This window comes from Coenobita brevimanus, chromosome 54, assembly GCF_032717465.1.
Source record: "Coenobita brevimanus isolate Jiangsu-jjx chromosome 54, ASM3271746v2, whole genome shotgun sequence".
Taxonomy (NCBI): domain Eukaryota; kingdom Metazoa; phylum Arthropoda; class Malacostraca; order Decapoda; family Coenobitidae; genus Coenobita; species Coenobita brevimanus.
In genome coordinates, this window is record NC_137007.1 from 28,775,641 (window position 1) to 28,802,164 (window position 26,524).

Consider the following 26,524-nt stretch of genomic DNA (forward strand, 5'->3'; position numbering starts at 1 on the left):
GAGGGTGGGGGAATGGAGTCTCGGACCATCACTTAGTGATGGCCTAGGTAGAGCTGCAAAGAAAGTGGTTGAGGAGGCGAAGGGGAAGACAGGAGGAAGCAGCTCCTGTGAGAAGAGTGGAGAAATTGCAAGATAGTGAGAAAAGGACAGAGTATAAGAGCATAGTGGAAGAAAGATTGGGAAGGTATGAGCTAGAGCAGATGGAAGGGGTGGAAGACGTATGTAAGATATTCACGGAAGAGATAAGCGCAGCGTGTGAGGCGGTTTGTGGAGTGAGGAGGAGATGCAAGGGTGTGCAAGGGACAGCATGGTGGAATGATGAGGTGAAACGAGCTTTGGAACAAAAGAAGAAGGCATATGGTGAATGGTTGGCGAGTAGAGGTAGGGGAGAAGATGAGAGAGAGAAGAGAGAGGTATATGTGAGCAGGAGAAGGGAGGTTAAGAGACTGGTGAAGGAGAGTAAGAAGAAAGTGGATGAAGAGTTTGGGAGGAATCTGAGTGTGAAATGGAGGGAGAGTAAGAAATTGTTTTGGAAGGAGGTAAAGAAAGTAAGGCAGTGTGAAAGGGGAAATAGTAGGGGAGTGAAAGATAGGAATAATAGATTGTTGGTGGAGAAGAGAGAGAAATTGAGGAGATGGAAGGAGCACTTTGAGGATTTGTTGAATGTAGAAAGGAGAGCAGTGTGAGTATAAGTGGTTGGGGAATGGCTGGGAGAAGAAGAGATGAGAGGAGGGAGGAAGAGATCAGTAGGTCGGAAGTAGTGGAAGCGATGAAGAAGATTAAGCTGGGAAAGGCCCCAGGAATTGATGGAGTGTGTGGTGAAATGCTTAGGTATGGGGGTGAGATTGTTGTGGAGTGGATATGGAAGTTGTGTAGATTGGCTTGGGAAGAGGGAAGGGTTCCAGAGGACTGGAAATCAGGTATAATTGTTCCTCTGTACAAAGGAAAAGGGGAGAGAGAAGTATGTGGTAACTATAGGGGTATTTGCCTTCTTAGTGTGACTGGTAAAATATATGGTAGAATACTCATTGATAGGGTTAGGCATATGACAGAGGAGCTAGTTGGAGAAGAACAAGGGGGATTTAGGAAGGGAAAAGGGTGTGTAGATCAGATATTTGTTCTAAGATGTTTAGTGGATTAGTATCTAGAGAAGGGAAGGAAAGTGTATGCTGCCTTCATGGACTTGGAGAAAGCTTATGACAGAATAGATAGGCAAGGTATGTGGAAGGTATTAAGAATATATGGAGTGGAGGGAAAATTGTTGAGTGCTTTGAAGAGTATGTACGAGGGAGCTAGGGCTACGGTGCGAGTGGATGGTGAGCTGAGTGAGTTCTTTGATCTCAATGTGGGACTGAAACAGGGGTGTGTGATGTCTCCATGGCTATTTAATATATATATGGATGGGGTTGTAAAGGAGGTGCAAGGTAGGGCAGTGGATGTGGGGCTGGGCCTAATGAATGCGGGTGAGATTTGAAAGCTTCCGGTGTTGCTGTTTGCTGATGATACAGTATTGTTGAGTGAAGATGAATGGGAGTTGCAAGGTTTGGTGAATGAATTTGGGACAGTGTGTAGGAGGAGGAAGCTGAAAGTTAATGTAAACAAAAGTAAAGTTATGGTGTTTGAGAGGAATGAAGTCACAGAGTGTGTAGTGAGGTTGGATGGTGAGGATATGGAGAATGTGAGTGCATTCAAGTACTTGGGTAGTGTGATGAGTAAGGATGGAACTTTGGGGGATGAAGTACGTGAAAGGGTACAGCAGGGAAGAAAGGTTGTTGGTACACTGAAAGCAGTGATGAGAAATAGGGAGGTGAGTATGGAAGTTAAGAAGTCACTGCATGATGGTATTGTGATCCCTACCCTGACGTATGGAAGCGAGGCATGGACCTTGCAAGAGGGGAACAAGTCAAGAGTGAGAGCAGTGGAAATGAGTTACTTGAGAGGAGCATGTGGAGTGACGTGGAGGGACAGGTTGACGAATGAAGAAGTGAAGGAACGTTGTGGGGTAGATGTGGATGTGGTTGAAAAGATTAGGAGAAATACACTGAGGTGGTTTGGACATGTGGAGAGAATGGAGAATGAAAGACTGACTAAGAGGGTGTATGTAGGTGAGGTGGAGGGAGGGAGAGGGAGGGGTAGACCGAGGATGAGGTGGAGGGATGGAGTTGAGAGGTATATGTGGGAGGGGGGGGTGAGTTGGGGGGAGGGGAGTCAAATGGTGGGTGACAGAGTGACTTGGAGGCGTTTTGTCTGCGGCCACCCTTTGCGGGATTAGGGCGTCGGGCTATAGATATATAGATAGATAGATAGATAGATTGATTATGAGGATTAGTGAACTTGAAAAGAAAGTGGAAAATTTAGTGTTAAAGGACATGTCTGAAAATACCGAGACTACTATACAGAGTCTGATCCAGTCCAGTGAGATGGCGAACGAAGAGATCAGGAATTTGAAGCAAGAAAATAACAAATTGAGGAGAAAACTAGAAGAGAGTAGTAATAAAACGGAGAAGGTGAGTTGTGTATTAGAAGAGCATAAGGCAAAGTTGGCTCGTGTAGAAGAAGAACAGAAAGAAGTGGTCAGCTTAAGGGAAATCATTCAGGAAGAAAGGGAAATGAGCAAGAAAAAAAGGGAAGAAAATGTAGTGAAAATACTGAAGAAAAAAGAGAAAATAGTGAGAGAAACTGTAGAAAGGAACAGATGTGTGGTAATATTTGGAAACAAGGAGGAGGAAGAATAGGTTAGATCCGTGAGACTCGAGAGAGACATGAACCTGGTGAGAAGAATATTAGGCAAGATTGATCCCAATGGAGACAAGTGGGAAAATGAAATTGAAGAAGTAAGGAGGATAAGGCCTTATAAGAAAGGGGAAACAAGACCAATGAGAGTCAAGTTGTCATCAGAAAACGTGGTAAATGATATACTTAAAGTGACCTGGAAACTAAGCAAAGAGGCAGGGATGGAAAATATTATAATAAGAAAAGATTTGAATGAAGAAGAAAGAGAAGTTTTAAAATCATTGAAGGAACAAGTAAAGGAAAAAAATGATAAGAGGACAGAGGAAGAATGTAAAACTTTTTTTTGGAGAGTGATGGATATGAAAGTAAGGAAGTGGTATGTGAGGAAATAGAAGTGAAGGAAACTTAAGGGGATGGCTATGAAAGATCAGAAATTGAGGTAATGGTACCGAAGGAGAGAAGCGGGTATAAAGAACATCAAAAATAATTTGAAGGTGGTATATACTAATGTTGATGATTTAATATCGGCAAGGCTTGAAATTAACGATTTCTAGACGGAACATGAACCTGATGTTATGTGCTTTGTAGAGACCAAGTTAAGAGAAGATATTGATGTTCATTTGGGAGATGGTAAATACAAACTGTGGAGAAGAGACAGAAAAGAAAAAATGGGAGGAGGAGTGATGATAGCAGTGAAGAACAACATAAATGTAGATACTGTGGAAATGGGAGAAGGCAGGGCTGAAGTGATATATATGAAATTGGAAACTGGAGAGAATAGCAAGAGAGATACGGCAATAGTGTATGTTCCCCCTAAGATGAGAGCATGGAATGATGATGAATACCAGGAGATGTTGTCAGATATGGCTAGTTATTTACAAAAAATAATTGAGAAGAGCAACAATATAATTTTGGTAGGTGACTTTAATTGTAAAGAGGTGAACTGGGAGGAATGGGACTCAGGAGGCAGCGAAGATTCGTGGGGCACTGTATTATTAGATAATTAATGAATAATGTGATGACGCAATGGGTCAAAGAAGAGACACGGTTTCGAGGTGAGGACACACCAGCAAGGTTAGACATGATGTTTACCAAAGAACCCGATGTAATAGAATCATTGAAATATTTCTGTCCTATAGGAAAAAGTGATCATGTGGTCATTGAGTTCCAGATGATAATAGGGAACGTCTAACCAAGAGACGAGCTTTATAGGCAGGGAAGATACAACTTTGGGAAAGCAAATTTTACAGGATTAAGAAAATTTTTCAAAAATGCAGATTGGAGAAAATTCAGAGAAACAAGAGAGATACAGAGGAAGTGGGACATCTTTCTAGATCTCTATAATTTGGGAGTGGAAAATTTTGTACCAAGAGTAAGGGGTAAAGAAATCAGGAAAAAGGAGTGGTTTAATAGGTGTATGATAGCAAAAAAAGAGAGAGATAAGGCGTGGAACAACTGGAGAAAGAGAGGTAACAACAGAACAAAGGAAGAATATAAAAGAACTAGAAATGAATGCGCAAGAATACATAGAGAAGAAAGGAATTTTGAAAAGGTATAAAAGGCAAATGCAAGGATGAACCCAAACTGTTTTATAGATTTGTTAATGGCAAACTGAAACAAAAGGAAGGAATCATGAAACTGAAAGTAAAAGGAGAGGTCTATAAAGATGCAGCAATGCAAGCTGAAATAATGAACAAATGTTTCCAATCAGTTTTCACTAATGAAAAGGAGTTTGTGTAAGGGGACAGAATGATTAGAAATGTACCGGTGATAAAAGATATAAAAGTGGAGGTACAGGAAGTGTATAAATTACTAGAAACTGAAGATGTAAGGAAAGCCCCAGGACTTGATGGAATTTCTATTTGGGTACTGAAGGAATGCAGAGAACAAATGGCGGATAAAATTCACAGTTCAATTGTGTGTTCTCTGGAAGAGGGGAAAGTGCCACAGGAATGGAAGAGGGCAAATGTGGTACCAGCTTATAAGGGTGGAAACAGAGAAGAACCCCTGACGTATTGACCAGTGTCTCTAACCAGCATGGTTGCAAAATTGTGTGAGAGAATCCTGAAAGACAGATGGATAAAATATCTAGAAGAGATAAATATTTTGGCTGAATGTCAGTTTGGATTCAGAAGTGATAGGTCATGTGTTTCCAACTTGTTGAGCTTTTACTCAAGAGCGATTGACGTGTTACAGGAGAGAGATGGTTGGGTGGATTGTGTGTACTTAGAGATGGCCTTCGACAAGGTACCTCACAGGAGACTAGTGTGGAAACTAGAGTATGTAGGAGGACCGAAGAGGTAACTCCTGGAATGGATGAGAGACTTTTTGAGAGACAGACAAATGAGGACAGTAATAAAGGATAGGATGTCTGGATGGAGGGAAGTAACAAGTGGAGTCCCTTAGGGCTCGGTGTTGGCATCAGTGATGTTCCTGATTTACGTAAATGATATGGTAGATGGAGTGAACAGTTATGCAAGTCTGTTTGCTGATGATGTAAAGATTTTGAGGAAGGTAGAGGCTGAAGAGGATTGTAAAATGCTGCAGGAGGATCTGGATAGGATACATGATTGGAGCTGGATGTCATATTCATTCATCCATTGCCAGACGCCATGCATCCCAGACGGGGTGGCCAAGGGCTTAGAGTTAATTGTTTTACAGGGAGGGGCACTAATCCTTCACCAACCCCACTTGACACGTAGGGATGCCAACAGCATCTGGTGTTCCCAGGCGGTCACCCATCCAAGTACTAACCAGACCCAACATTGCTTAACTTCGCTGATCGGACGGGAAGCGGTGTACTCAACGTGGTATGGCCGTTGGCAGCTGGATGTGGGAAATGAAATTTAACGCAAAGAAATGTAAAATATTGGAAATGGGTAAAAGTACCAAGAGGCCATCACTGAATTACTTGCTGGGTAATGAATTAATCACAAATATGAGAGAAGAGAAAGATTTGGAAGTGCTGGTCCAAGATAATTTGTCACCTGAAAACCATATTAACAAGATACAGTAGTTAGAGAGACGTATAAACTCTTGACTAACATACGAGTAGCATTTCATTATATGGATGAGGAGATGATGAAAAAATTGATAGTGGCCATGATCCGCCCCAGGTTAGAATATGCAGCGGTAGTGTGGTCCCCACACAAAAAGAAAGATATAAACAAGATTGAGAGAATACAAAGGACAGCAACCAAGATGGTCCCCAGTCTGGCAGATCTGTCATACAGAGAGAGGCTGGAAAAACTGGATTTGCCTTCCTTAGAGGAAAGGAGAAAGAGGGGAGACATGATTGCAGTGTTTAGAACCATGATAGGAGTAGATAAAATTGACTGAGAAGACCTGTTTGTATGGGATAAGAGAGCAACAAGAGGACACGGAATGAAATTGAAGAAGTCAAGCTACTTGAAGGATATCAAGAAATATAGTTTTTCTTATAGAAGTATAGACTTATGGAATAGCCTGGACAAAGAGATCGTTCAGTCTAAAAACTTAAACGTGTTTAAAGCTAAATTTGACTTACTGAGAAACAGCAACGGGAACCCACAAGCATAGTCCATTTCGGGTATGGGTATATCACAATTAGGTATATTAGGTAAATAGTGTAAATAAATATTTGTTATGACTTAGACAGTTAAGTGGCGCAGGTGAAAAACATTCATGTGTGTAAAAGTAGACTAGATACACGTGGACTTGGAGACAGGACAACACGAGCATTGCTCAGTTCCTGTATACTACAAATAGGTAAATACAAATAGGTAAATACACACACACACACACACACACACACACACACACACACACGACAAGTGCTATAGTATATTAGATGTGAATCTGTAGTGCGTGGGATGTGGGTATGTCGTGCATGCATAGGTTAAAGAGTGTAGGGGACAAAACAGATCCTTGGGAGACACCATTTGTGAAGTTTTTTGATGTTCGAAGACTGACTTGCAAATGTTGCATGTGCACATCTGCCTGCTAAGTAGTTTGCCAGCCATCGTGTTATTGTCCATGTTTGTGTTGAATATTTTCTTTGTGGGGTTGTGGCTGGGGATGACATCAAAAGCTTTATTAATGTCTAGTGTGACTAGGAGTGTTCTGTGTGGTGGCCTAGCTGAATTCATGCCATCAAAAACTTTCTGTGTAAGGTCAGTAAGAAGAGTGTTTGTGGAGTGTAGTGGCCTAACACCATGTTGTGATGGGGCTAGGGGGGTGTGAGGTGTAGCTAGTTGTAGCACCAGTCGTTCAATGACTTTGGAGGGGGTGCAGAGGAGTGTGATAGGGCGGTGTGAGAAAGGTAATGTGGGGTCTTTGTTGGTTCTGGGGATTGTGATGATAATGCCATGCTTCCAGATGTTGGGTATTATGTTGTGTGAGTAGCTGTAGTTTGATATGTTGGTGAGTGCTTGTATGCCTTGTGGTCCAAGGTGTTTAAGGTGAATATTGCTTATGTTGTCTGGTCCACAGGCAGATGAGTGCTTAAGGTTGCTAATGATGTGCTTTGTCTGGTTGTAAGTGAAAGGTTCGAAGTCTGGGTCGGTGGGGAAGTGTCTCTTACGTTGGATGACATGTCATTTGTCGCGATGGGGGTTTAGATGGCTGACATGTGAAAAGTGATTGATGAGAGAGTTTGCATGTTGTTTTTTTGAAGGTATGGTGTCTGTTGTTGTGATGGCAGTGTGTGAATGTGTAGTGTTGCTGTTGGAAAGTGTGATGCCATTCAGTGCATTGTAGAGTTTGCTAGGTTTTTTGTGGTCAAGTGTTTGAAGATAATTATTCCAGTTAAGTGTTTGTTGTTCTGACATTTGACAGCTTATTTGAGTGTTGAGTTCCTGTATTTGTTGTACGGTGTCTTGTGTATGGGGTGTTGGGGAGTGTCGTAGTGTGTCCCATTCACTGATGAGGCCTTAAATTTCTGGTGTGAAGTTGGGGTTGTGTCTCTTTCTGTTGCCTCTAGGGATGTGTCTTTTGTCTGCATTTTGTATAATCGTATTGAAAGTGTGCACAGCGGTGTTGATATTTATGATGGATGTACTGTTTAATGTTTCGAAATGTTGTTCTGTTTCAGTTGTGAAAGCCTCCCAGTTGGCTATCCTATAATTAGTGTATGTGTGTCTGTGGCCAGCTGGGGTGATTCTGGTTTTGGTAGTGATGATGATTTGGAGGTGATCAGATCCAAGGGTTTTGACCACTCTCCAGGATGTTGTGGGGGCAAGGTTTGGGGAGCAAAAAGTGATGTCTGGGGATGATGGGAGGAAGAGGGCTTGGTGTGGGATATGGGTATGTTGATGAAGATTATTCGGTATGATAAGATGATCTGTTTGAGATTGTTGTACCAGCCCTCTGTCTGTGTCAGGGTTGTTGACATGCCAGGCCGACGCCTTGGTGTTGAAATCACCATCCAGGATGATGTTGGTATGTTAGTGATTTGGTGTATTTGTGGAGAGTAATTGTGTGGTACTCTGGGGAACGATTGGGGGGAAATGTGTGTGTTGGCAATTGTTATATGTGATTTGTTACCAGTGCGTATTTTAATTTATTGTATTTCTGTTGTGGTGTCATGTGGGGGGAGAAGTGACTTTGTGTGTACACTGGTGTCTGAAAAGTAGATGGATTTGTGTACCAGGGTGATGAGTCTACCGCCACCGCCATCGGCCCAGTCTTGTCTTATGGTGGTGAAATTATGAAATGAAGGTGTTTTTTTGTGTTCTGTGTAGTTATTTATTGTAAGATGGCAATGTGTATGTTTTGTTGTTTGATGAATTGTGTGAGTTCTTGTTTTTTGGTGTTTATGCCATCTATGTTTTTTATGTTGTGTGTGTGATGTGTGTTGGCTGCTGCAGCATGGGGGGGAGGTGGTGGTGTGGGTGGAGGGGAAGGGGTAGGAGAGGGTTGTGATGGAGGTAAGGGTTGGGATGGATTAGGATGGGGTGGAATGGGAGGGGTTGGGGGATTGGATGGTGTGGGAAGGATCGGTGGGTTAGGCTGAGGAGGTGTGGAGGAAGTAGGGATAGGGTTGGTGGGGGGGGGGATTAGTGGGTGGGGGGAAGGAGCATAAGGAGCCAGTCCAGGTGTTTGTGTAATGTTTTCTGGATGCAAGTGTTGTGCAGGTGTAATGGGTCCAGTTTTTGCAGGAATTGCACTGAACTGAACCCTTTGTCTGTTGGCTCAACGTGATTGGTTTTGAGCATGTTGGACATATGAATTTGTTGGTGGGTCCTGCATTGCTCTCAATGTCCCCAACTAGAAGAAGTCATCGAGAACTGACCACTGGGGAGTCAGTTCTCGGTTTAGAAAAATGGTGTTGTTGTGTGTGTTGTGCTGAGAGATGTAGTACTTGCCTGGGCGACCGAAGCCACTCCTAGGTTCTCGGGCCCTGTTAGGGGCCAGGGGGAGTTGCGGTGGTTTGGCCCCCATGCTGTCCTCCTCTTCTGCTTCGACAGCCTCTGGAGGGTAGTTTAGTTATGTGGTTACCACCCAGCATTGTAAATGGTTTCCTGGTGTACAGGAAACCATTTGGCCTGTCACCCAGTGTAGAGTCACCCATAGGCAGAAGGAAGAGGAAAGAATAATGGAAAGAAAGACAGAAGGAGGAGTGTAAAGTCATCTGTAGGCAGAAGGAAGAGGAAAGAATGAGGAAAGAAAGACAGAAGGAGTGTAAAGCCACCCGTAGGCAGAAGGAAGAGGAAAGAATGAAGGAAAGAAAGGCAGAAGAGGAAGGAAGGAGGAGAGGAGAGGGCAGACACCCAAAGCAGCACTACAGTACAGCGAGTGCCAAAATGAGAAATTATAGAAGAGAGTTAGAAAAATTATTGTGTGTTTAAGTTCTGAGCATTGCCCTAGTTTATGAGCCTGGTGTGCAGAACGCATGTAGGTAGACTGCCTAAAGTGCAATGATTTGTATGTGTTCTTTATCCTTGGAGATAGTGTCAGATGTAACAGCATCTCCATGCACCACTACTGCATCACTTGAAACAGCATAAATGTGTTAAAATATATGGTAATAGCTGCCATAATAATGTCTACAGTGTAACTATGGCTTTACTGTATCTGTACATATTGCACTTTATTTGTATGACTTGTGTAAGTGGTATAACATTTATTTGGGTTATCTTTGTGTTGTCGTTTGGAGGATCATTTCTGAATAGCATAGAAAACAGGCTAACAGAGTTTCAAAAATAAAACTACTGTGTTGCCTGAGAAGGACTTGTATCAGGTTAAGAAAATAGCATGGGCTGTATTTATAGAACCCAGGATAGGAAGTGTATCCTAAATAACCAGGAGTACATGTAAATGTAGATTTTTTTTTTCCTAACCACTTATCTTGAACTACAACACAGGACATCCTTGCTACCTGACATTAACTAGAAGACTGGAAGCCTACAAGCCTGCAGACATGATGACATGCAATAGGGTTAAATAGCAAAATATGAGCCAGACGAGGGTAAAAGCAATAGGATTTACCCTGTAGGGTACAGGTCCAGCCCATGCTCTTGTATTTCACAAAGTAGGTGGTCAGAGGAGAAATTTTGGTTAGCTCACTAATAATTAATAGAGAACAGAGTAAGATATTGAGCAGTGCCAGGGCAAAGCAGAAAAGGCAGTATATAAGATGCATATTATAAGGCATGCTGTGTGACCTGATTGGCTTCATAATATGAAAGTCAGAATTGCCAAAATCATGAGTGCTGACAGGAAAGAAACACAGTATTGTTTACACATTGTATGAGAACTAGGCAACCAAACAGTGGAGTGATGCACCTTCAGGTAAGCACCGTCTTCCATGAAGGGGTGGTGAAATATAGCAGCCATCATAACAAATACCATCATGTGATGGTGTCATGCTCCACTCTGAATGTGTGGGAAAGCCATCAGTGGACAGAACTTGACATAATTCATGAGGCATTGTTACAATATAAACCAGAACAAGAAGCAGTGTAATCTCTCTTTAGTTGCCCAAGGTTGTGATGCTTAATTTTTCCATCAGTTTTAATGCCTTGGTAGTGCATTCAAAGAAAGAGCATGGAGTCAGAAGCCATATTTTGCATTAATCCAATAACATTCATTTTTTTGTGAAGTTAATATTATCAGAGCATTTAATTCAGAGTACCATGCTGAATGCTGGGGTTATTGTTTTATGGAAATTAAAATACCGGTACTGTAACATAATCAAGTCATCACTCGTGTACATTATTGTCAGTTGCCTGTCAGTAAACCATTTTTTGTAATTAATGCCAGTTTCTATCACATTTTTTTTTTTTTTCCATAGGTCATTTGAACCAATTCTGCGGCTGTTGGATGTGTACCATACTCCTCAGTGCCAACACTGGGCAGCTTGGGCCCTTGCCAACCTCACCAGAGTCTATCGTGAGTTTCTCATGTCTCACCATTGTTAGTAGAGTAGAATCTCATTTACTCTTTTGCTTCATCTGGTGATGTAACAGGGATTTCAAAGAAGGCTATCATTTAATTAAAGCAGTGGTTCCCAAATCTATGGTCGCGATCCACATGAGGGTCACAAGATGCTTCTGAGTGTCACGGGATGGTTTGAGAAAAATAATAAAAATTAGAAAATGAAAAAAAAATGTTTAAAGTACAAAGTAATGCAGATGTATTTACATCACAATTTAGGATAAAGTGTCATTGAGACTTCGGAACAGGAAAATAGTTGTGAATAATAAAGCATCGATAAATGTACGAAAACTCTTGACGTATTCAAGTCTGTTCACGTCTAGTATTTGTACGCCAAGGCAACTGGAACCTGATGCAATTGCAGTATCGTTTCTTACTCACTTCTGGCGTTGCTTTGTTGGATGACTGATGTACTGTGATACACAGTTATCATAACGTACATTTTGTTTGCCTCTTTCTGGTTTTTTATTTACTGTGATTGCCAAGCTAATTCATGAGTAGAACAGCCATTTAATAGTCTAATAGAGGAAACACTTTAAGCCTGGGAATTTTCACCCAAGGAAGGAAACTTGCAAAAGGTAAAATTTATTGTTATGACTGGTGTGATAAGGTTGATAATTTCTGTGTGAGTATGTTTTACAATGAAAGTTATTATAATTAAGTATGCAGGTGAACATTTGTGAATAAGTGAGGCAAGTATGTGATCGAACAGTGTATGATGCAGAGATGGAGTATTATATTCATTATTTGTCTTTGAATGCATTCGAATACAGTAGAGTAAAATCTCACTATAACGGACTAAGTAGAGCCCGATCCTTTCCAAAATAAGCAGAAGTCCGATAAAAGGACATCTGAACTTCCCCCTATTAACCCGGACTTTTTCCAATATACATATCAAAGCAATTTTCCCCATTAGATGCTGAAGAAAAGCCAGAGATGCATTCCAGGCCCAGACCCAAACCTTCATATACAGTACCTAACTCAGTGAACAGAGACTGATACAGAAACATCATAGGTAATACTATTATCCTTACAAACATTACGGTTGCTAGAAAATGAGACAGCAAACATCATATGCTGGTTGGTGAGGTGGTGAGAGGGCAACTTACAGGCTACAGCCAGACAGGTGGCAGCGAGCTATGTGGGGGCGGGGTAGGTCAAGGGGACAGGAGAGAGACAAGCAACAGTGGAGGAAGGGGAAAGAATGGGGAGGGTTACAAGCAGGTGTGAGGGAGGGCAGGGAGAGAGACAAGTGAGGATGAGGGAGGGCAGAGGGAAGGGAAGGGCAAGGGGACAGGAAGGGAGACAAGAAGGGAGACGAGCAGGAGCAGGGGAGGGAGACAAGAAAGCCAAACTGCCCTACTACCCCCCAAACCCATCTCTCTCTCTCTCTCTCTCATGGACGCACGCATGCACATGCGCGTGCGCACACACACACACACACACACACACACACACACACACACACACACATCCCCTCCATCCCCCCTCTTCTCCTCCTCCCCGTGGCCCTCCTCCATCCCCCTCCATGTTCGGCATTTTTGTCACCCGCCTTTACCAGGCGGAACAATAATGTTATTGCCATCCTCTGTGTGTGTGTTCGTACCTTACCTACTTGTATCTTTACAGGAATGAGTCAAGCTCGTACTGTCCCGCGTCGTAAACCATTTTTATCATACATATCTACAGTTCTCGTCAAAAATATCGAGCGCGCGCAATACTTATGGCCAAAAAAGAATCACCCATTTTGGGGGGTAAAACTTGAGCCACAAGTTTGTGGCGCTAGCATGACGTCACAGTAGCCTGAGGGCTTCCGATGCACTGGTTGGTTCCCGCCTCAGTTGCCTATGGGCTGCCTGAGAGAGAGGAACTCCGCTGCATCTCCCTCTCTTTTTACGCCATTTTTTACCGAGTGTCCCGCAGTGTTTTGGCTTTTGCCACGTTGTTATGGCACCTACTCGTGAACTATCGAGGGAAATCATATCCTAGATCATTGCTCTAAAGGAGGCAGGCCACCAGACAAAGGAAATTAGTGAATTGGTTGGTGTGGCTCGATCGACAGTGCGTCGGTGGTGCGTGCGGTTTCGAGTGGAAAACAGTGGTGAAGTTCCCACAAAGAAACCGCAGTCTGGTAGGCCTAGGAAAACTTCCCCAAGGTCTGTTAATGTTTTAAAACGTGCATTGGAGTCTAATCCTCATGTGAGTGCAAGGAAAATAAAGGAGAGCAACCCGGAAGTGTTTGGTGAGGTGTCTGTGAGAACAGTGTCTCGTAGGGTCCATGAACTTGGTTACACAAGTCACAGGCCTGTGAAAAAGCCTCTTCTCTCTAGCAGCCAGTGACTTCGTAGGCTTGCCTTTGCTAACAATTACCTTAATTGGGGTGAGGAGCAATTGTTGTCAGAGTTGTAGTCTGATGAGGCAACGTTTAGTGCCACCTGTAACAGAAGAGTACGTGTGTACCCACGCAAAGGTAGTGACCCACTTGGCCCACGGTATGTAGAAAGCACAGTTAAACATCCTGATTCACTCATGGTATGGGGTTGTTTCCCAGGGAAGGGTTTGGGGAAGCTTGTTGTACTTCCCAAGAACCTTAGAGTGAATCAGGATGTTTACCTGGAGCTTCTGTGTGATCATTTACCAGACTCCTTCGAGCTAACAGGTGCACGAGTGTTTCAGCAGGACTGTGCACCTGCTCACAAGGCCAAATCGGTCACCAATTGGCTTCGTGACTGTGGGGTATCATTCATGAAAGACTGGCAAGGAAATAGCCCAGACCTCAACCCAATTGAAAACCTCTGGTACCTCGTAAAGAAGAGTCTCCAAGGGAAGGACGTGAGCTCTCTGCCCAAGCTGGAAGCCGCCATTTGTGACTCCTGGGACAAAATACCCCTCCAGCACCTCAGGAGCCTCGCCCTTTCATTCCAAGACGTCTCAGGTCCGTGAAGAGGCGTAAAGGCTACCCTACGAAGCACTAAAGGTAAATAAAATCCATTATTTATATGTTTTTTCAATGTTGAAAGGTTAGCTTCTTAGGAGGGACGCAGGGCGCTCGATACTTCTGACGAGCACTGTATACATTCATGAATTGTTTTGGCACACACTATTTCATTCGGTAGTTCATTCCACTGATCAATTGCTCTGTTTGGGAAACTAAATTTCCTTATGTCTTTATCGCCTCCCTTTTTATGCAGTATTTTGCAGTGTCCTTTTGCTGATGCATGCCCATAGGTTATGTAATTATGTATGTGTGTGTGTGTGTGTGTGTGTGTGTGTGTGTGTATTTACGTAATTGTGATATACAGGAAATGAGCTACGCTTGTGGGGTCCCGTCTATGTTTCTCAGTAAGTCAAATTTAGCTTTAAGCTCATTTAAGTTTTTAGACTGGATGATCTCTTTGTCCAGGCTATTCCACAGGTTTGTACATCTATAAGGAAAACTATATTTCTTGATATCCTTCAAGCAACTTGGCTTCTGCAGTTTCATTCCGTGACCTCTTGTTACTCTCTTATCCCATAAAAACAGATCTTCTTTGTCAATTTTATCTACTTCCATCATAGTCCTGAACACTGCAATCATGTCGCCTCTCTTTCTCCCTTCCTCTAAGGAAGGCAAATCCATTTTTTCCAGCCTCTCTCTGTATGACAGATCTTCCAGACTGGGGACCATTTTGGTTGCTGTTCTTTGTATTCTCTCAATCTTGTTTACATCTTTCTTTTTGTGTGGGGACCACACTCTGTTGCATATTTTGGCGTGGGATGAGTCATGGCCACTATCAATTTTTTCATCACCTCCTCATCCATATACTGTAATGAAAAGCTACTCTTATATTAGTCCGGAGTTTATACATCTCTCTAACAATCTTGTTAATGTGTTTTTCAGGTGACAAACTGTCCTGGATGAGCACTCTCAAATCCTTCTGTTCTCTCGCTTTTGTGATTGGTTCATTACCCATCAAATAATTCAGTGGTGGCCTCTTGGTACTTTTGCCCATTTCCAATATTATACATTTCTTTGCATTGAATTTCATTTCCCACATCCGACTCCAAATGTGTGTCCTATCAAGCTCCTCCTGCAGCATTTTACAGTCCTCCTCAACCTCTACCTTCTTCATGATCTTTGCATCATCAGCAAACAGACTTGCATAACTGTTCACTCCATCTACCATATCATTTATGTAAATCAGGAACATTACTGGCACCAACACCGAGCCCTGTGGGGCTTCACTTATTACTTCCCTCCATCCAGACATCCTATCCTTTATTACTCTCCTCATTTGTCTCTCTCTCAAAAAGTCTCTCATCCATTCCAGGAGGTTCTCCTTCAGTCCTCCTATATGATCTAGTTTCCACATTACAGTAGGCTCTCGATCTTCGATCAGTTTTGGAACTGAAAAAAACGATCAAAATGCGATTTATTGGTGCTAATTGATAAACTTATGGAAAATAAATAAATGGGTCCAGCGTGTCGTCAACAAACCTACATCAACTTTTACGTAAACACGTATACCTCCCTGTTCAGTCCCTTAACCCTGAGGTCACACTTAATGACCTCATCCCATGTCTTTCTCAGTCTACCCCTCATAACCCCACCCCCAGTATTAACACTTCTCACCTTCCTCACCCAATTATCATCCCCCATCCTCTCCACATGTCCAAACCACCTCAATCTACCTCTCCTCATCACAACACCAATACACTCCAGTCCCATCCTACCTCTCAACTCTTCCATCGTAAACCCAGCCCCTCCAGGCCTTGGACGCGGGGACACACTGCACATCCACCTAATCATTGTCATTTCTGTACTTCTGAGCCGACGAATATCTTCCTCCTTCACTGCCTAGGTCTCACTACCATACAGCATTACACTCCTAACACATGCTGCATACAAAGACCCCGTAGCACTTAGGGAGAGCCCTCTCAATGTCAGGAGAGGCAAGAGCTCCGTGAACTTCTTCCAACCACTTCTCACCCTAGCCACAGAGCTAGCTCCAGCCCCACCTCCAGCACACAAACAGGGAGGCTGCACTGGATCGTGCAAGGTGGAGAGCCGCCATCAGGTGACCAAGGCCAACACATGCAAGCATGTTGGAGCCTTTAAAAACGAGACAAAACGAACTTATACCCACCCAAAATCATAACACAACCATATATTTGCATATATTTAATACATATTTACTTACTGTTAGCAATAAGCGCAAGACGTACAGGCTGCACACACTTTAATGCAGAAAGAATGAAGCTCATGTGGTAGAGTATTGTGTTCCGAGAAAAGTCAATTCACCGTCAGACAATTCACCGTCAAAACATGGATGATTCCCCGTCAGGACAATTCGCACCCTGGATGATTCTCTGTCATTTTATAAATATACTTAATATTAATTAATCAGTACTTTAATACCTGTATTTCAGGGGGATCCATCAGAGGCTATGTTCAATAACGTAGGCTTTGGATATTATTTATTAGTTGCACCTTTAGTCAATAATTAACTTATATCTTTCTCGCTGTAGTCACCTTTGAATTATATTCTAGCGTCGCCCATAGCTGTCTTCATTAATGATGGTGAACTGTCTTGTTATTGTTATGATGGTGAATTGACTTGACGGCGAATTAGAGGTTTCACCAAACCCTGTTTCAGAGGTCTGCCACCAGGTGATCTAGCATTGCCCAGCCTCGATTAAATGGTTTTGCGGGGTTTTAAAGACCTGTGAAATTGTACCTAATACTAAGTTTATAATAATATTGCTATTTATAGGAATCTTTTTTCCTACTTAATCAAGTGCATATATATACCTGTAAAGAAAGAACAACCAGGCTGTCAGAGCATCTTAGTATGGGGACTAAAATAGTGTGTTGTCTCTTTACATATACTGTATTTGAATAAATCGTGTGCAGTTAGTAAAAGGAGATTACCTTCAGGACCTCTAATGTGTGTGTTTTAGCATGCTTTAAAGAAGTAAGCTGTTCCACTGAAAATAATGTACATAACGAATACTTAGTTGGTGAATCAGCCATATTAATCCAAACAAACGGCAGTGCGGTACGACACTATGACCATAGCAGAGTAAGAGGAGTTGAAGTGTAAACCTATTAAACAGTGCAATGGAGCCAGGGAAACATTTGAAAGTTTTCTTTATGTTAGACTTGGGCTGCTAAGATGATCAAGACGTCCAACAGGTCTGTATTGTTAGGAAAAGTCATATGTCAGGCAGGGCAGCATATCGAAAGGTACTACCAAATCTGCTGCTACATATCTATTTTCTTTTGTGGATACTAATGAATGACAAATATTTTAAACAATGTAATTGCCTAGGTTTTATCTCTTATGTTATGCTTACAGAGATGAGTAAATGACAAAAGCTGAGTTTACAAAATGACATTAATAATACTTTACATATAATCAAAAGGCTTTCATACAGTCATTTCTTTGTAGCATTTCTTGCCATCTGAATAATTTAATGAGTAAAATATGTTTTGGGGTGATTTAATTTGTGTCAGAATTAAAAAGAAATTAAGCATTGGCTACGTTTTCAATGCTGGGCGACGGAAGTAAACCTAGTGGCAGATTTCTGAAACAGGATTTAGTGAAGGGTCTAATTGTCCTGAACGGTTCTGAGGCGGTGGTTGAGTCGCTGTTGCCAGCCACCACTGCCACCCTCCTTGCCATCACTCGCACTCATCCCAACCACGCTTGAGTGAACACCTGCTTCCTTGTTCTTGTCCCAGTCACCGTGGCCACTGCTGTTGATGCTTTCACTGCCTCCGTCATCACAAAAAAAGATTTCAAACGTTTGAATCAGGGCACTCTTCACCAAGTGGCCGGTAGGTGGCATGATAGATGAACGGATGAGCATCAACTTGCGCTCGCAACCCGGCTTCAATGATCGAAGCACGACTTTTGAAATCGAAGCACGAATTTTGGACGAGCAGGCGAGTCCGATTGAAGTATGAAATGTCGAAGCAAGATTAATTGAAGATCGAGAGCATACTGTAGTCTCATATGGGGTACCTTATCAAAGGTCTTCTTCAAATCTAAATACACACAATCCACCCAACCATCTCTCTCCAGTAGCACGTCAATCGCTTGAGTAAAAACTAAGCAAGTTGGAAACACATGACCTTCCACTTCTGAATCCAAACTGACTATCAGCCAAAATATTCATCTCTTCTAGATATTGTATCCATCTATCTTTCAGAATTCTCTCGCACAATTTTGAGATCATGCTGGTTAGGGACACTGGTCTATTATTCAGGAGTTCTTCCCTGTTTCCTTCCTTATAAACTGGTACCACATTTGCCATCTTCCACTCTTGAGGCACTTTCCCCTCTTCCAGAGAACACACAGTTAAACTGTGAATCCCATCCGCCAGTTGTTCTCTGCATTCCTTCAGTACCCAATTAGAGATTCCATCTGGTCCTGGGGCTTTCCTTACATCTTGAGTTTCCAGTAATTTATACACTTCCAGTACTTCCACGTTTATATCTTTTACCACTACATTTCTAGTCACTCCCTCCCCTTCCACAAACTCCTTTTCATTAGTGAAAACTGATTGGAGGCATTTGCTCATTATTTCTGCTTGCATTGCCACATCTTTATGACCTCTCCTACTTTCAGTTTGGTGATTCCTTCCTTTTGTTGCAATTTGCCATTGACAAATCAATAAAACAGTTTGAGTTCATCCTTACATTTGTCTGTTATACCTTTTTCAAAATTCCTTTCTTCCTCTCAGCATATTCTTGTGTATTCATTTCTAGTTCTTTTATATTCTTCCTTTGTTCTGTTGTTATCTCTCTTTCTCCAGTTGTTCCATGCCATGTCTGTCTGTCTTTTTTTGTTATCATACACCTTTTATTAAACCACTCCTTTTTCCTATTTTGTTTTCCCCCTTACTCTTGGCACAAATTTTTCCTCTCCCGAATTATAGAGGTATAGAAAAATATCCCACTTCCTCTGTATCCCTCTTGTTTCTCTGAATTTTCTCCAATCTGCATTTTCAAAAAGTTTTCTCAATCCTGTAAAGTTTGCTTTCCCAAAGTTGTATCTTTCCTGCCTACAATGCTCATCTCTTGGCTCCACATTCCCTATTATCATCTGGATCTCAGTGACCACATGATCACTTTTTCCAATAGGACACAGATATTTCAAGGATTCTATTACATCGAGTTCATTGGTAAACAGTACTAGTAAATCTAGTCTTGCTGGTGTGTCTTCACCTCAGAACCGTGTCTCTTCTTTGACCCATTGTGTCATCACATTGTTCATTGTTATATATAATAATATAGTGCCTCACGAATCTTTGCTGCTTCCTGAGTCCCATTCCTCCCAGTTCACCTCATTACAATTGAAGTCACCCATTAAAATTATACTGTTGCTTTTCTCAATAATTTTCTGTAAATAACTAGCCATGTCTGACAACATTTCCTGGTGTTCATCATCACTCCATGCTCTTGTCTTAGGGGGAACATACACTTCTGCCATATCTCCCTTGTTATTCTCTCCAGTTTCTAAATTCATATTTATCACTTCGCCCCTGCCTTCTCCCATTTCCACAGTACCTGCATTTATTTTGTTCTTCACTGCTATCATCACTCCTCTTCCCGTTTTTTTCTTTTCTGTCTCTTCTCCACAGTTTATATTTACGATCTCCCATATGAACATCAGTATCTTCTTTTAACTTGGTCTCTACAAAGCACATAACAAAATAATTGATTTCTAATCTTGCTGATATTAAACCATCAACATTACTATGTGCCACCTTCAAACTATTTTTGATGTTTTTTATACCCTCTTTACTCCTTCCCTCCGTCGATAAAACTTCCTTAATTTCTGATCTATGACTCTCCAATAAAACACTGTCTTCTCTTCCTCCGTTCTCTGTTCATTTTTTCCCTGTGCTTCCTTGACTAACTCCTTTATTTTAGCTCTTTCTTCCTCAATTGCATCTCTCTTTATCCAAACATTTTTTAACCCTTCCTTGTCTGATAATTTCCATGTTCTAATGATGCTTTCATGTACTGCTGCCTGGGACTTAAACTGTACCTTCAGTGGCCTTGCCCCTCCTGCCTTGTACTTTCCTAACCTAAACACCTCTTCAATCTCATCTTGAGCTTCGTTGTTTTCCTCCATGACTACTGATATTATTTCTTTAACCTTACTCAGTTCTTCTCTTTCTCTTTCTGATCTTATTGTCATACGTTTTTCTTTAACTCCTGAAATTATTACACATTTTTTCTTATCTGCTACATCCCTAACTAAAGATTCTCTACTTCTCACTACCCTAATCACTTCCCTCTCCACCATTTCTTTGTTTTGTTGTTTTATAATATCTTTCAAATTTACATTTCCTTCTTCCTGAATTTTCTTCCATACCTTATGTTGCTCCTTGATTTCTTTAATGTGCTTGTCTTGTATTCTTGATTTGGATTCATACTCATCTAGTTTTCTTTTCATCCTGTCCCTTTCTTCTTCCAACCTCCGATTCTCCCTCTTAAGCTGTTTTATTTCATTAAAGGCAGATTCATTGCTCACTTTTAATTCTGTAACTTCTCTTTCTTGTTCGTCACTGTGTATACAAACTTTTTCCAGTTTATTCCGTAGAATTTTGATCTCGTTTTCCTGCTCTGTGGTCCATTCCTATAACTCTCTAATTACTGCCCATACCTTTTTTATCTCCTGGTCATTCCTCTACGCTGTTTTCTATACTCCTGTTACTCTTCTTTGGTTCAACTTAGTACTTCCATTTCCCACATCCTCTTCAGAGAAGCCCTCAAACTCTCTCTCACCAGTTGTAAACAAAGCACCGTCCCTTTCCGCCATGATTCAGCCATTCGGAGACTTTCTATTTCCTCTATATCTTGTTCTTTTTATGACCGAAACTGCTTTTTTTTTTTAATTACTGTCCGACGGTACGACTACTCACACACTCATTAACAAAATCACAAATAGGCTGATCTCCTTTTTGTCGCTGAATCAGTGAGTATTTCCCCATGATCCTGGAAGAGGTCCGTCTCTGTCGGCGACTTGTGTGTGTGTGTGTGTGTGTATTTACCTATTCGTAGTATACAGGAATTGAGCACTGCTCGTGTTGTCCTGTCTCCATATCCACATTTATCTAGTCTACTTTTACACGCATGAATGTTCTTTGCCTGCACCACCTCTTCGTCTAAGTCATTCCAAATATTTATGTATTTACCTAATACAGTATATATATATATATATATATATATACACATATATGCAGTATATACACAGCCTGTGGACCCTCCAAAGAAAAGTCGACTGAGGCACTTTGGAGCTGCAGATTGGGAGGCTGTCAGGCAGTACTTCTTTGATTTTCCCTGGATTGATTATTGCATCCATGGTTGGGAGCCATCTGAGTGTGCCTTGCGCATTACGGAGGTTATTCTTCCGGGCATGGAAGCATACATTGCTTTCTCATATCCTTTGACTAATACAAGAAAGCCTTGGTTTAATCACACTTGTTCTAATGCTGTCCAACAAGGAGAGGGTCTATAAAAGGTACCAGAGCCAACCCACCTCTGAATCACATTTTTTTTTTTTTTATGTTTCTGCCCGAATTCGTGCTAAGTCTGTTCTTCGCTCTGCTAAAAATAATTTCATCCTTACTAAATGCTCTCGACTCTCCAATTCGAATTCTTCCTGCTCCTTCTGGCACCTTGCCAAAAACCTTTCTAACAACTTTACCTCATCATCATTCCCTCTTCTCCTCTGATGGCTCTGTAGCTATTTCTTCTACTGATAAAGCAGATCTCTTCACTCAGACTTTCTCCTCCAATTCCACCTTAGACGATTGCGGTGCTGTTCCTCCATCACTTACCCCCTGTGGCTTCCTCATGGCTGACATTAAAATTTCTTCAGCTGATGTATTTTCTGCCATCACTGGCCTCAATACTAACAAGGCATATGGGCCTGATGGAGTCCCTCCTGTTGTCCTGAAGAACAGTGCTTCTGTGCTTACACCCTGCCTAGGTAAACTCATTTGCTTTTGTCTTTCAACTTGTACCTTTCCTTCTTGCTGGAAGTTCGTTCTCATTCAGCCAGTCTCAAAGAAGGGTGACCATTCCCAACCGTCTAACTATCGTGCAATTGCTTTAACATCCTGCGTCTCAAAAGTTTTCGAGTCTGTTCTTAACAAAAATTTAAAAGCGTCTTTCCTATCACAACCTTCTTTCTGACCGACAGTATGGGTTCCATCAGGGATGCTCCACTGGCAATCTTCTCACCTACCTTTCAGACTCCTGGTCATCCTCCATTTGGGACATTGGCAAAGGCTGTGCCATTGCACTTGACATCTCAAAGGCTTTTGATCGAGTCTGGCATAAATCTTTAATTTCCAAACTGCCCTCTTGCAGTTTCTATCCTTCTATCTGTGCCTTATATCTACAGCTTCCTTTCTGATCATTCTATAGCTGCTGTTGTAGATGGCCATCGTTCTTCTCCTAGATCTATCAACAGTGGTGTTCTTCAGGGATCTGTTCTATCACCAACTCCCTTCCTTTTATTCATCAATGATTTTCTAAGCAGTACATCTAACCCTATCCACTTGTACGCTGATGATTCCACCGTTCACCTTTCCATTCGGTTCCCGCAACATCCGTCTCAGCAGTTACTTCAGCAAACAAGGGATGAGGCTATGGCACTCCTGATGTCTCACTTGGCCCGTATCTCTGACTGGGGTAAAAATAATCTTGTTTTTAATGGATCAGAGACTCAGTTTTTACACTTATCAACCCATCAAAACCTTCCACAGGAGTACCCACTAATGTTTAATAATATCCAGCTCAATCCAGCATCATCCTTGAACATGCTTGGGGTTTCATTCACTCGGGATTTATCTTGGAAATACCATATTACATCTCTGGCAAAATCTGCTTCCAAGAGGTCAGGTGTGCTAAGCTGACTCCGGACTTTCTTTACCTTTGCACAGTTGTTAACTTTATACACGGGATTTTTTCACCTCTGTTTGGAGTGCAACTCATGTATGGGGAGGCTTCCCACATACGGGGTGGAGTCAAAGGCTTTTCATTTCATAAACTCTCCTCCTCTTACTGGCTTCCTTCAACCTCTGTCTCTTCGCCACACCGTTGCCTCTTTATCTCTTTTCTCACGCTACTTCCATGGTCACTGCTCCACTGAACTGTCTGCTTGCATCCCTCCACCTCTACGATGGGTGTGTAGCACCTGTCTAGCAAAAAACTCTCATCCTTTTCCTGTCCAGCTCTGTAATGCAAGAGTTAACCATTTCTCCCATTTATGCAATGGGTCCTAGAACTGTCTCCCTCTGTCAGTGTTTCCAACTTCCTATGATCTCCAGTCTTTTAAATGTAGTGTGTCCAGGCGTCTCGAAATTAACAGATCTTGAATTTGGCTCTCTCTTTTTTTTTTTTTTTTTTTTTTTTTTGGAGGGAACTATTTTGCATGCTCCTGGCCTTCGGTTCCTTCTTCCTCGCATAAATAATATATATATATATATATATATATATATATATATATATATATATATATATACTGTATATATATTTGTAGATAGATAGATAGATATAGATGTATATAAACAGTATACATACTATGTGTGTGTGTGTGTGTGTGTGTATATATATATATATATATATATATATATATATACACACACACACACACACACACACACACACACACACACACTATGTACACTCAATCCTCGTAAACCGCGTGTTTATAAACCACGGATTCGTAATCCACAGCAAAGTGGCTGTCAGACTGCCAGCACCCTTAAACCGCTGTTAAGTCACGAAAATCATGGATCTAGGCACCAAAGTGGGCCTTTTCCGAGGAGAATCATAAACCGCGGCATTCAATTTGATAACCGCGACGCAACAACCAATCACCACCTGTCCCTGGTGGCAAGTGTGCATACTAATGCCGCCATGTTGTTGTTGTTCTGCCCACCAACCCGCACAGTACAGAGCATCACTGTGCGGTACGAAAGCTACCTGCCTTTTTTTTGTGCACTTTCCCCCCACCTCCTACCTTCCATGGCCCCTCCCGAACCCCCGAAGAAGCGCTCTAAGCCCTGTGGCATCAAGAAGCAGCCGCCGTTGTCATACAGTCAACGTTTGGAGCTCATTTGTCATGTTGAGAAGGGAGAGAAGTTTGCAAGCCTGGAGAAAGAATATGGGAGGAACCAGTCGACCATAAGGACAATCTACAAAACCAGGGAGAAACCAAAACAAAACCAGGCAGACTTTGAGGGCTTCCTGAGGGAGGCTGAGGAACTGGAGAAGGGAGAACAGCATGAGGGAGCACCCCCACCTCATGCTGAGAGTTTCTAAGTTCTTCCCAACACCACCCCACTTCATTCACTTAAGCAATATCGTCATAGGATTCAGGTGAGATCCCTTAACCTTGCTTATTTCTATTAAATACATGCACTGAATATTCCTAAATTTGTATGTTTGTGTTTGATGGTGCCTAGATAGGTGTAGCTAGGGTGCTTTGGGGGGTGGTTGGCCAAAGTCCAGACCCTAACTAATTTTTCACATGAGTTATTTTTTATAGACCGTGGAATTTGTAATCCGCGGCAGTGGTCCAGACCCAGATTGCTGCGGTTTACAAGGATTGAGTGTATTCTGTTTATATATATATATTTGGCGCCTGTGGGTAATTACAGTGCTCCAATCATATATATATATATATATATATATATATATATATATACATATATATATATACAGGTAACTCGCACGGAACACGATCTCACGGAACGCGCTCGCAATTATACACGGTAAGGGCTGGGATACATATAAGACAACGTAAGATTAAAGAACCATTATGAAAACTACAAATTAACGCAGGAGAGGCCTTTGAAAGATCAAATCCTCGAACGTCACCGAAGCGCGCGGTTTGTTTTGATTACCTGACGATCTAGGCGGGAAATTATTCAGTGAGTGAGACATTCCCGAGTACAGTAGCACAGTATTTGTAAGTTAAATATTTACAGTACTGTACTGTTCTGGTAAGTTTATGTGCAACTTAAAGTACTATTAAATAACGTTAAAGCAAGAAATAAAGTCTTATAACCAGTTTACCTGATAGGCGTCAGAATATTGCCTTTTTTATTTGTTTGTTTTTTCCACAGTATTTGTAAGTTAATTATTTACTGTTCTCGTATGTACTGTACTTGTAAGCACTTAAATAAAGTTAAATCATTAAATAAAGCCTTGTAACCAGTTAACCCGAATTATATGATTACCCATGATCGGCGTCGGAATATTGCCTTTTTTGTTTGTTCGTTAAACTCTTACTGTACTGCTTTTCTACAATACTGTATTTGTAAGTTAAATATTTACTGTTCTGGTATGTACTTGTAAGCAATTAAAGCATTAAATAAAGCCTTGTAACCAGTTAACCTGATTTATATGATTACCCATGATCGGCGTCAGAATATTGCCTTTTTTGTTTGTTCGTTAAAGACTCATAATAAGAGAAAAATACATTTTTGTCTTGCTATCGTTACCTATTTGCTCAGGTTTGCTGTAATGGTTTGGATCATTTGATGCAATGCAACGTGTAGAAAACTGTGAAAACTTTCGGGAAGTGAACGAAAATCTGGGACATGAGTCTGACCTTGACTTCACCCTCTCAATCATCTGTCAGTTCACCATCTGCTATCGTGATGAGTGGATGTACGATTTTTTTCGCTCATGGCCATGCCTAACCGCACATAGTTACACCCATTATCTCGACCCAGACAGAAAATACAATCTTTTTCCTCCCTTGCAAAACACAAACAACCACCCTGTTTATGAGACAGCAATATATATTGCGAAAATAACAAGGTAAAATGATAAAGATGAACGTAAAATGATAGAGAAAGATGAACATGTTATGACGGAAGAAGTACATTTTCCCCGTCTGTAAACGTATTTATTTCTGCTTTGTATCTGTATTAGTAATAATTAGACTTAATGTTAGTTCTGAAACTGCATTACGATTCTATTTTTAGCCATTCTCATGGTGTGAGAGCTGGAAGTTGTGACACAACTTCCTTATTGCTAATCGGACTGACCCTCCACTTTATTCTCCCGTGGCAGAGTCTAGCCTTGGAGGACGTGCAGTTTTCTCATTTAGGACTGAAAATTCAACTCTTTCGCTCCCTTTTCCAAGCATGGGCACAACGATAACATAAAAAATAACTCGAAACTACCATAAACGTATATCAAAAAGGTGAAAATGTATTCATAACATTTTTTTTTTTCCCAGCCATTCCTAACAGATTATGTACTGAAATCATTCGATATCACAGTACTGCATTTCTAAGTTAAATATGTACTGTTCTGGTATGTACTTGTAAGTTAAAGCACTGGTACCAGTTAACC

At 41.5% G+C, this 26,524-nt stretch overlaps 1 protein-coding gene and 1 non-coding gene across 2 annotated transcripts in view; one reads left to right on the top strand and one right to left on the bottom strand.

The window, feature by feature from the left end:
* Positions 1-26,524, top strand: part of LOC145400934 (protein zer-1 homolog) — a 397,151-nt gene that overhangs the window by 311,990 nt on the left and 58,637 nt on the right. Inside the window, exon 11 of the mRNA XM_080273299.1 lies at positions 11,006-11,103. Coding sequence (XP_080129425.1) covers positions 11,006-11,103 — 98 coding nt within the window. The remainder of the gene's footprint in view (positions 1-11,005; positions 11,104-26,524) is intronic.
* On the bottom strand, positions 5,439-5,557 carry LOC145401139 (5S ribosomal RNA). The gene has a single exon (XR_013897551.1). It is a non-coding gene; the product is annotated as a 5S ribosomal RNA (ribosomal RNA).